The sequence below is a fragment of the Cupressus sempervirens genome, chromosome 3 (genome assembly GCF_028749045.1).
Source record: "Cupressus sempervirens isolate cs-2001-9-10 chromosome 3, ASM2874904v1, whole genome shotgun sequence".
Classification (NCBI taxonomy): domain Eukaryota; kingdom Viridiplantae; phylum Streptophyta; class Pinopsida; order Cupressales; family Cupressaceae; genus Cupressus; species Cupressus sempervirens.
Genome location: NC_143120.1, coordinates 1,049,788,279 through 1,049,800,527, shown reverse-complemented (window position 1 = coordinate 1,049,800,527; position 12,249 = coordinate 1,049,788,279). Strand labels below are relative to the sequence as shown.

At 37.6% G+C, this 12,249-nt stretch overlaps 1 protein-coding gene across 2 annotated transcripts in view; it reads right to left on the bottom strand.

Moving 5' to 3' along the window:
- The window catches only part of LOC149570336 (arogenate dehydratase 2-like), a 61,168-nt gene extending 50,946 nt beyond the window's left edge, over positions 1–10,222 (bottom strand). For both annotated transcript variants that reach the window (XR_016362922.1, XM_089822973.1), the window contains exon 1: positions 9,320–10,222. Coding sequence is in view for 1 of the 2 variants with exons in the window: in XM_089822973.1 (XP_089679099.1) it covers positions 9,320–9,605 (286 nt within the window). In the remaining variant the exon portion in view is untranslated. The remainder of the gene's footprint in view (positions 1–9,319) is intronic.
- Positions 10,223–12,249: the final 2,027 nt, after the last annotated feature.

Here is a 12,249-nt window from a genome sequence, read left to right as displayed (position 1 = left end):
ATTCTGATTATTCCCTCCACCCATGTTAGCATTCAACCCCATTTGACGAGCCATCATCTGCATCATAAGATCCAATCTCTGATTCTGTTCCTGTGCCCTTTGTTCTGCTACTCGCTAACCCTATACCAAGGTCTCTAATAACTGTAAGAATCTTTCCTCTCCAGGCTCTGGACCGGCATTCCCGCCTCCACCTAATCTTGTATTCCTGTCATCTCGGTCACCCATATTGCTATCTTGATCAAAGAATACCTCCGCTGTGTTTGTATGACTAGATTCTATACCCCCCTGTACGGATGAACTAGACTGTTTGCTTTGCAAGTCTGAACTCCTACTTTGTCTTGCTCTGGTATTGCGGAAATTACAAGGCCCCTGTCGCATGCTCAAACATAAATGCTCTGATTTTAGTGTTTTGACATTTCATCAAACACTTTCCCCTCTATCCGCCAGTTCCAAATTTCCTATAAGACCTCCACAGGATGGCAGGACTTATAGCTCTGATACCACTGTAATATCCTCCCTTGATTTGAACTTTGACTTGCAGAAATTTAACTTAAGGAATATTGTCAAACACTTTGTATGCAAACTCATAAAGCTGATTTCCTCAATAAATTGCTTTCCAATGAGTAGATTTACGAACAACTATGAAGTGACATTAAAATGCATAATACACATCATAACATTTTCACAAACACTTGGCACACATTCAATAGTATATGAAAAATCTGGAAACTCTTTCAATCTGCTAATAAAGGGTGATTTTTAAATGTAGATGTGCACTTACAGCTGCCTCAAAGGCTGCAACAACTATTCAGACTTGTATTCAACAATTATTATGCAAAATATCAAAATTTGACAGAAGAAACCTGGAATTAGTTGCCGTAGTATTTTGCAGATGTAGTCGGCCAGCCCTCCAAACTTCTAATCAGCCGGAAAAACAAGTAAACTTGATACCAACACTATTCACGCCGTACTGTAGCAAAATATTGTTCATGCCGACTGTAGCAAAATACTGTTCATGCGACACTATAGCAATAACTAACTTCAGATCTGCACCTCAAACCCTTGTAAATTTCTTTATGCAAACGCCCCAAATGAAACCCAGTGTATTTCCTGAAGTGAAAACACCCTTGATCCTCCTGACTGTGTCTTCCAACGGCGAAGAGAATGCTAGCAAAGAGGGATTCCGTCCTCCAAGCCCAATAATCAGATATCCCGCAACATAACATTAATTTTCATCCCAGCATACAAAAAAAAAGCTCTTCCATTTCTTTTATAGTGTTCTCACAAGAGCTCAATCCTTCGTTTTCTCAATGTGGGATAAAACATAACTCCCTTTATGTACCTTATGTCTCCAATGTGTTATAAAAATAAAGGGAACTCTTTTAATTTAAATATTTCCCACAAACTATAGTCTATGCATTAATAAAGTTAAATATTTAAATTTAACTTTATAAAATGGCTTTATCAATGCATAACAAATCTTATCAATGATAAATAAGTCTTCCTGTCGATTTTAAACAATTACCATCGACATACCACTGTGACTGAATGTCCAGCCATGTCCAAGATGACTTACTATAAATAGTAAGTATGCCCAAAGTTGCCTCAGAACCCCTCAGAAAGACCTACAACTGAAACTGTCTATGCCAAATGGCCTCTAAGCCCCTTTAATGTCCTAGTTAGCCTACGGGACTGTGGGGAAATAGGCTAACGACAACATCATGCTATGAATGCTAGAAAGGGGACATTACAATCTGCATTTACAATATGTGTTTCGACGATGCCTGTCATTGGTGATAATTTGCACTATACTTCCATAAGTCTAATAGAACTTTTCTCTTGCTCTTCTTTTATTTGATGAATGAGGTTTAGTGTCCCTTGAGTTTTGGACAAATAGTCACCTGCAGAGTCAGTGACTACATTGAAAGTATCTTTTAGTGCTTGTAGCTCCTGTTGAGCTTACTGCAACTTTTGTTTTAGATCTAGTGAGAGTGTTTTTTAGATCTGATGTCTTCTTCATGACCGATGCTAAGGCTTCCAAAGTTTCTTTCAATTTATCCTTATCCTCCTGTAGAGTGGTCTTGCTTTGTTCTACAAGATTTTGCAATGTGCCTATCGTTTTGGCTTCTCGCTTCTTTTCCACCAGTGCTTCAATACTTTCTTGATTATCTTTAATGTTGTCAACCAATGTGGAGAGTTGGCTGATGAGATCTGTATCAGGATCATATGCAACATATGTGGCTACTAGTATCCTTGCTCGTTGTTGCTTCTTGAGTTCTCTTTGCCTTTTCAATTGTTGTCTATACTCATTTATTTCTACTATATCCATATCTTTGATCATTAGCTTCTTTGCTGCAATGATGGCATCTAGGTTCTCTTTTTCTTCTGTTGAGCTAGCATCCTTCTCATAGAATTCTGCTTCATTTTTAGGGCTTGAAGATGATGACAAAGATGTTGTCATGTACGACATCCTCTTTTTTTTAGAATTTGTTGTTCTTGACAAGCTCGGTGCTCTCTTTCTACTTATTTGTCCATGTGTTGTGCTTTCTGACACTCTTGACGCTGCGGATGTCAGGGCTTGTTGCCATACCTCATTCTTTTTCTTGTTGCTCTTCTTATTTTTCAAGCTCTTTACCTCCCTTTGGTGGTGGTTCCAATTCTTCCTCCATTTCTAGGGACTTTTCCTCTAGGGGTTCTTCATCTAGTACCTACACAATTTTAGGTGGCCTTTCCTTTTTCTCCTTTATCATTTTCCGGTGAGGAATCAACATTGATGGTGGTTGTCATGATTGTCTCATCAAATTGTTGTTGAGTCATACTTGCAGGTGACTTCACTTGTTCTTTGTGATTTCCTCATCATTCTGTGTAATTGGCAAGGCAACGACCGATTGTTCATCTTTTCCAATTTGAGTTGCAAGGGCCTCTTCTTCAATTGTCTCGAGTGCAATTGACTGTCCATGAGTCACATTTATTTTGTCTTGTTTCTCTTCCTTTTCGACTACTTCCTCTTTCTGAGGACTAGGGGCTTCCTGTCTCCTTTCTTCAGCTCCTTAAACCTTCTCAATTTTTGAGCTTGGTTCTCCTTCTCCTTGTTTGAGCTTAGCTGCTTCCCAGACCTTGGAACTAGATGGTCCCTTGGTGTCTCCTTAAGTCTAATTTCCCTTCACATGAGTGTCTATTTCTGGAGTCATTTCTTTTAGATGTTGTGCTATGCCTATCCGTGCTTGGTTGGTTCTACTAGTCAAGATGTCTATGACATCCTTACTATTGTTGAACCTTCCTCTGTATACTTCTATGATGAACATCTTTTGAGGCTTAGTCAATTTTGGTCTCATTTTGATTAGAGAGTCTACAGCATCTTCTCATAATATTTTAATCCAATGTTCAATTTCTCATTCAATATTTTCTTAATTCCTTGGGTATCAACAGCCCAATATCATACAGTTTTCTTTCAATTTCTCTCATGTTGGTTAGTACAGCATTTGTAGCCTTTATCTTATTTTCTTTAGAAAACCTTGAAAATCTATTCTTTAAGATAGATTAAACATGCTTTTTAAGAGTTGTATTCACAATTTCTCCAATAGGAACCGGTTTGAATTTCTTCTTACCTTTTGTCAATGCCTTTGATACTACTGCTTCTACCTCCTCGGTTGCCTCAATGATTACAGCTACTACCAATGCATCATCTTCTAATTCGGTCTCTTCTACCTCTGGTTGATCTTGTGGGGATTCCTCTCCCTCCTCAGCTTGAGTCGTTTGTGGGGGACTAGTGGCTAGCTTTTCTTCCTTTTCCTCGGTGCTCATCACCTTTAACGGTCTTGTTGTGAATGGTCTAGTTGCCTGACTCCTAATTACTCTCTGTGGAGTTGACTGTTGAGCTTTATTCTTCTTGGCAAGATCTGATGTTACTAGTCATTATATGTAAGGTTATGCCTCTTCCTCCTTTACTTCATAAGTGAATGTTGTCAGTAATTGATTTCTTGGTTGAGCTGCACACATAATGCACTTGTTAGTGCTTGCCAAAAAAGAAACCTGATCTTTAAAGTTTTCCATTAAGCTTCTGGGTATCCTCTCTTCGAGTCATCTTCTAGAAACTCTTTAAGTACTCCCATAGCATGTAATTACCCTTGCCTTCCAATTTCCTGTACAATTCACATATTTGTGCCATGACCGATTGGTCTTCACTCCACTTGATGTGTGGGAATCTAGGAAATTCTCCTCTCAGATAGAAAAACATGCATATGAATATAGATCTGAATTATAAGGTGTGATCCTTATGATCGTTCATGATCTTGCCTATGTTCTCCATTATCTGCGTATGCAGATATCCGCATAGATCAATTTCTGACTTGTTGAGGATGGCTTGAACTGCTCCATATGCAATGTTACTAGGGATGTTTTCCCTACTGGTGTGGCACATTTTGTAACCTAACAACATGGCTGCAAATCTTATCTTAGGGTTTTGAATCTCATTCACTGTGCAACCCATTCCATCCTAGGTTTGCTTCCCTCCGATCAACAAAGCTACTTGTCTTGCCAATACAACATCCATTGATAGATCAATGTTGGATGTACTGAAACCAGTAACCCTTTCAATTAGGGCTTTTGTGATCCAGTATGGTTTGTCCAACACACGTATTGCTCATGGATTTTGCACAAGACTAATCTTCCATTCTTCGTGGAAGAAATTTGTTAGTGAGGAGCTTTCCAGATCTTTGTGCTTGTCCTTCAGGGCTACTTCTAAGCAGAATGTGCTATACAACCCCTGTATTTCTTTGTCGCCTATATCTTGGACTCGAACCTCCACATATGCACTTACATCCTCTGTGAGCAAAATATCATCATGAAGTGATGATAGTGTCATTTTGACTTCTACTTCTTTTCCTTTCGCTATGATTGCCCGGTACTTTGCATGGTCACCATATCGGTTGTCGATCAGATTGATTTTGTTGATTTCTTATGCCATTTTCATGCTTGCTTTCACCTTAACCGCTATGTAGGATTGTGAAAGATTCTTTTCACAGACGTTACTCTTGTTGGTTCGCTTATAAGCTCTTAGGGTTTTGCAATATGAAAGCACAAGTGATTTCGATAATGCAAAGTGTCAAGTGATCCTCGATGTTCATATTTATGTCAAGATATTGTAACATTAGGGTTACAATGATCGGCAAAGATTTTATCTACCACAAGACGTGTCATTAATGCTCTTGATCTGTCTGCACGACTACTTTTTCGCCTTTTACTCTTTCATCAACTAGCTTGTGCTTCTTTTCCTTGGCAATAGTACCTCCTCTTCTTTCATGTAGTCTTTACCAGTTTAGAATAGGGGACTAGTTTATGAATACTTATTTTATCACCTAACCCTTCTAAGCTTCGTGAGCTTAGTCAATTTGTGAGGTCTGACCATTGATCGGTAAGTTGCCAACTTCCTCTGGCTTTGCTTCAGCCACTTCACTCTTCTTCGTCGACTTAGTGGCAAAGTCCTTCTCCAACTATTCAATGGTCTTGTTTATCTATTCTCTGACCAAGGATCCATTGCCTAGTCTTCCACTACTTCTGCAATCTCTTGCAAGATGACCAATCTTGTGACAAATGTAACATGTCATGTCGGTATGCAATGAGTTGTAGGATGACCTTCGTTTCTACAAGTCGTACAGACCGGTGTGTGGAACTCATCCCTTCCAGTGGGGCTCATTGCCTTGGGAGACCTTTGATTGTCTTTGGCTCTTGTTCAGCAGTCCTCTGCTCTATGCCCATACTTGTTGCAATAATAGCAACATCCATCTATTATTTTCTCGCTGAAATGAGATTTATAAACTATTGTGTAGTATAGTCATAGAGATAGCAGTTGTTGTAGTACCCTTCATGGGTACACTGCTAAACAGGCACAATTTGCTTAAACTAGCACACACTAGATTTGTGCCCTTTCTTACCACAAAAGTGACAAGTGGGTTTAGCAATACCCTTACCTTTTGGAGACATGCTTCCTAATCTACTAATGTTCAAGTTCTTTGCTCCAAAGGTCTCTCCTTCATTCTTGTTGTCACCTTGGTAACCAAGATCAGTTGGTGCTCTTGTTTCTTCTTTGAGCCTTCAATTGCTCATCAATCTTCTCAGCTTTTCATTCCACTCATTTATGCTTTTTAGCTCTTTTGTGAGCTTGAGCACTTGCTCAATCAGTTCCATGAACTGTTCCATATTTGGATGGCTGCTCTCTTTAGCCTTTCACTCATCTTTTCTTCTTCTTGTTGCTTCACCTTCAGCCTTTGCTATGATGGCAAGATCTCTTTCAACTTGAGCTAAAGTAACCTCTCAGGTTAGTTCTTCCTTCTCTTTATTCAACTAAGCAATGGTTCTCCTCCACTGGTCATTCTCAGTCATCAAATCAGAGATGGCTTCTTCTCACTCCTAAGCACTATGCTCTTCAAAGCATTCAATGACCTCTTGACTTTAGTTGAAGTCTTTCATCAGCTTATTTCTCTTGGTAAGGGACTTCCTGAGTTTGTCCTTCAATTCTTCAATGTTGTCCAAGGTTTCTTCCAATGGTCTTCTTAGAGATGCCATTTGATCTTCCCTCAAGTTGTTAGACTTGTTGCAACAGGGATATGAACTCTGATACCAATTGTTGGTCCTAAATGGTAATAAGAGGGGGGGTGAATCAATACCTACTTCAAAACCGATTATTCCTTTAACCACTTTAACTGTATTTAATGTAAGCCACTTGACAGCTAAAACTAAGATAAACGCAATAAAGTGGAAACAAGTAAGTTCACACAAAAAGGCATTCATCAAGTTTACACAGAGTTTTTATATATGGAAACACTTGATTAGAGGGTTTAAACCACAGGATAATATACCCACTAGCCCTTATAATGCATGTAAACAGTTGCCCTGTTAAGAGCTACAGGTGTTTCTTCTGGAAACGCATCCCATTAAGAATGCCTATAACCTGTCAGGGCTACAAAAGCCTACGAAAGCTACCTTGTTAGAGGATTTACGAATCTCCTTCTAAGAGACACCTTGTTAGAGTGTTTAACAATAAGCTTGCTACTGAAGCTTGCCCTATTAAGAGCTACAAATAGATGTAATGTTAAGAGAGCATACTACTGTATTTTGACATTGAGTGTGGCATTGTCTTATTGTATAGATCTTCGCTTCGTATCCACGAAGATGCACTAATCTTCCTGTTCATCTGATGAGTTTTCATGTCTCACCTCTCGCCTTGGCTGTCTGTAACAGCCTGTAGTTGTATTCTCTGACTCTACTTTCCGGTCTCGGTCATGTATGGTCTTCTACACACACTTCTCTCTTTCTCTATTCTCTGCTCCTTGACAAACCAACCTCTTCCACAACAGCAACACATTCCTTTTAATTGCTTATATACATTTTGCGGGTACCAACTATCCATAACCAAATTATCCTGCTTGATTTCAAATTCAAATTTTGAATTCCATTGCCTAGTTTTGTTCAGTGATAGCCCGTGACTTCTATGCCTAGGGCCTAGATTGATAGCCCTGCTAGTCCATTTGTGAACCAACGGTAACCTTTGTCCTTGCCTGCTTCCGTCGTTTCACTGCCCATTCCTCACCCATCACATCCATGGTGACTAGCCTCATCGATGACCTGGATCAGCCAACTTGCATACTTGCCTGCCTATATTGGCGTGGTGCACATAAGTGCATATCGGTTTGCTCTTCTACCAGTAATCCCACTTGCTTGCATCTTCTTCCTCCTTCAACCGGTTGTCAAATAGTTTACCAACCAAAGACTTTGGCCATCAATGACAACACTCCTTACAAGCATGCTTCTTTCAACCTTTATGCCAAAGAGACTTGTAAGGTCAACTGATAATTCCCATGAACTGATGACAAATTTCTTCTCACAAAGCTGAGGATGGATTTCTACAATAGGAAGATAAATTTTAAGGGCATGTTCAGTGATATCTGATCCATAAAGGATTAGCAAAATCATAATTTATCAGAGGAATCACTTTCAATGGTCATAAATCTCAGAAATGGTCTGGAAAAAATGTTCGATGAAATCACCAAAGCAATTTTATAATTGTCCTAGCAGTTTAATAATCACCCTGGAAATTTCAGAAACAACCACTGCCTAGAGCTGACAGTTCCATCCCGATGTCGACAAATGGAATTTTGAGCTAACAATCCAATGTTTCTCCTTATAATTCAACCTTTGCAACCTTCTAGTGCACAAGGAGGTCATCCCAGCACTTATTTATGGACATCAAGGGATTGGATTGTACCAGGAGAGATAGATTTGAATTTTGTAGAACTGTGAGTGTTCCAATTGTAATTCACGCTACAAACTTAATAATATTTATGTAACCAAGTGAAGTAAGGGGCAGATTGGATTCCACATCATTTTACACCTTATTGTATTTGTCTACCTTGTAATAATATTTTGGTAACAATGATCAATTGTCACTATCAAGCTGGTTTCTCCCTTTGAGAATTTTTTAATGTTAAAATTCAAAATTATGTTTTCATTTCTCTATGATAGCATTCAATCCTTACTAACTCTCATTTATATAATCAATACAATCCATTCATTCGTTGACTGTTATTTATACCACCATATTGATGAGATTATAGATATATAACACTGTGAAACTTGTCTTCGGGAAGACTTCTGAGATATTTATGGAGCAAAGGATTTGTATAAACAATATACCACGCCCTGTAGCAATGACAGGTATTCCGGGTAGTAGAATGGGGAGGTTTGAATAACCCTGAGATTGTTCAAAAGATCAATGCGGGTGCTAAATTTGAACATTATAAATGTTAAATGGAAGACATCGCTTAGTGCAAGCTCAAAAGGGGATCTCATGTGCCAAATCGTCCCCTGCCATGGTTGACCTAATTAACAACTCCGTTGATTTCGAAGGTGTAAGTAAAAGAGTCCATATACATATGTAATTATACTCAGGTACATGTAAAAACCATTTTCCCCTGGATCGAAATGGCTTCTCCGTCCCAGTATTCATATCTAAAGTCTTTGATTTAAACGCTTCAAAACGTCCTGCTTTAAAATATCGTGTCGAAAAAATTGAGCAAAATTTAATAATTTTCCTACTGATTCAACACCATCCTTTTAAGTCCAATAAGATGAACCTCGGCAGGAACCCAACTCCAAAGAAAAAGAAAATTTTACTATATTTCAATAAGAAGAGAACCAAAAAAATGATCAAGCGCATCTTCCTTTTATAAATTATTTCATTAAATGTCTTACCACTCAGGAAAATTTGAAGAAAAAGCTCTCAAAACCATGTTTCTATTGTAAACTTAAAAAGAAAACTTACTAGGCAAGGAGTTCGAATCTCTGGCTATCGATTCCAAATTACCATCTTCCGAGGCCCCCTTTATTTCTTCTTCTGAAGCCTGAATGTCATCGCTCGAACACAGTGCTGGCCTTCCATGCTTATATTTAACAGAAATTTTGGCATGTAAATGGCAGCTGTTTCCTGCTACGTTTCTGCTCGCCTTCACTTGCGTAACGTTAGATTTGAATACTGGGAAGCAATTGCTTGAATTTAATTCTAAAGATGGATTATGGGTGTACGTCCCGGACAAACACAAAGTAGCCATTCTTATAATAGCTTATATGCAATCATTCCCGTCTTCTGAAAGTTATTTAAATTAATTACAGAAAAAGCAACCGTTCTTGCGCATGCAAACCACAGTCAGACGGAGAAAGGAACAGAAATCGCTGATCAGGCAAGACAGAACAGAAGAACAATCGTAACTGATCAATATTAACAGCAGAGTAGCTGTGTAACCAGGCAAGACCGAGCGTGAAACAGAACTTCTCAAAATTACGCTGCGTTTAACTCCAAATTACAAACTCGAATTGGCAAGAAGGTAAACCAAGAAGTTAGGTCAAATTTGAATAAATCCGACAATAATAGTTTTTTCTTCCCCTCCACCAAGGACGTTGGCCAGCTTCCTTTTTCTCGTCGATTACGAAATACCCCACCATTGAAATAAAACACAAACGATTTCCCTTTTGTGATGGAAGACTTCGTGTTCTAGGTTGGAAATGTGTACTTCCACTCAAAATCCCAATTTCTCTGTGGAGAGATGCGTGATTTGCCTTTTATTTTCCAATCTATAAGACCAATGGGGAACTAAACAAATAAATAATATAAACCGTACTTTGAATCCAGGGTTGACATTGATATTTTAAAGATCACTTGGAATTCGGTGGATCAATGCTAAATTTAGATGACTGCTTTACAGATTTGTTTTTTTCCGAGAATACGAGGCTTGGTCGTGTACGTCGGAGGTATATCCGTACATGATCAAATTTATGTCTGGTTCAAGTGGTCGACTAAATAACATACCCAATTCTATGATATTCGTTATTTTATAACTTCAAGGAAAAAAAACTAAAACTTATCTTTGGTTTGTAGAATTGTAGAAATCAAGATTTCTACAAATCTTGATTTAGCAAAATCAAGACTTTTGCAAATCTTCATTCCTATTTTTGAGATTTTAATTGAACCGTTTGTTTCACTAGGAAGATGAGTGTGAAAACACATTTTTATGTGTAAGCTTGGAGTTGAAGGAAAACTCCAAGAAGTAGACCAATCTATTGTTTTTACACTCCTCAAAAAACAAAATTAGGTTTTGATTTTCAATTCCTACTTGCTAGTAGAAATTGAGAAAATCTGATTTTGAGACAAAATTAGAAGTCTGATATTTTGATTCCATTTTGCCAATTTTGAAACAAACACAAAAAATTTCAAATTTGGATTTTGAAAAAGTCAATTTGTATCACCTTCCATGAACCAAATGGACCCTAATATGTGATCCTTTAATATGACCAATAATATTTGTGGTTGTATAGTCATCATTTTAGGAGACTATTTACAATTGGGAATGTTGAGTGGCATTATGGCCTCAAGTTGCATATGGCATGCATAATGTTGGCATGAATCTTGAAGGGAGAGATTGTCAATATGTTTAGGGAGATGATTGAGTACTTATGTGTTGCATTTATGATTTCATTTGTTATTGATATCAACATGTATGTATTTTGGTTATGATATTCAGTGTTGTAGAGATAGATTTGGTTAGTGAGACCAAAGTTTGTAGAACTTAGTTCTATGGGCTTAGATTCATATTTGTGGATATGTATAGGTATTGTATCTATGTCTGCGGAAAGTTATTTGAAGGATCATGTGAGTTTCAAAAGAATATTTGAAATTTGGTTATAGAGTTGTACGCAGGAAATAGTTTACTGGTAAATGAATTGTATCCATTAAGCGAGATAAAATTGAGTTCAATGAGGTTAAAGTATGCTTGAAGACATGTTCGTGATGATACGTTCAAGGTAGCAAAATTTAGATTTCACTTGGTGAAGGTCGTTGATGGATAACAGGTGATTTATTCATTGTCAGTCGACCTTTTGGTTGGACTTATTTTGGAATTTGTTAATGTAACGTGTATTGTAATATCTTAATGAGGTCCTATATACATTGTACATTGAGGAAGCATCAAGGATGACCCAATTAGTTGTTAAGACTTGATATAAAGGAAAGTTGTTTTCATTGGTCATAGGCATCATTGTTATATGTAATTGTAATTGTATTGGTGATGAGGATACAAATTAGATGTGATCAAAGTAGATGATGATGATGAAGATGTATTGAGAACTTCAAAGGAGTTGTATTGGCAAAAAAGTTGTTGCATCGGTTACTTCACCCTTGGATATGTTATCCTAGAGAATTATTTTACTAAGACAGCTCTGAATTAATTTGGACAGTGAGTTCATTTCACTTCTTATTAGCTCCTAATAGGGTTGTAATCTTTTAGTGGGGATTCAAAGTCTCCTTATAAGGACTCACATGTACTAATTATATGTAATTTGCTCCTAACAAGGTCTTACCCTTTCACAAGGAATTTTATATTAGTATATCATCTTGTAAGCATCATTCCCACTAGGGTTTTCCCTAATTAACAAATCTTGTTATTATGCTTGATTGTTATATGGTGGTTACATATATTAATTATAAGTTTTGGATTTGATAAAGTTAATTTAAGTTATTTAAGCACATAATTGATTCCTCGCCCCCTCTCAATTATGTTGGTGGGCTTTACTTTCTAACAATTGCTATTAGAGCATTAGGTCCTTGATCATGAAGTTCAACAATTTAAGGAGATTTGTGGCATTTGAGAAGGAAATTTTGAAATTTGATGGACAGAATTATGACAGATGAAAGGAGAAAAT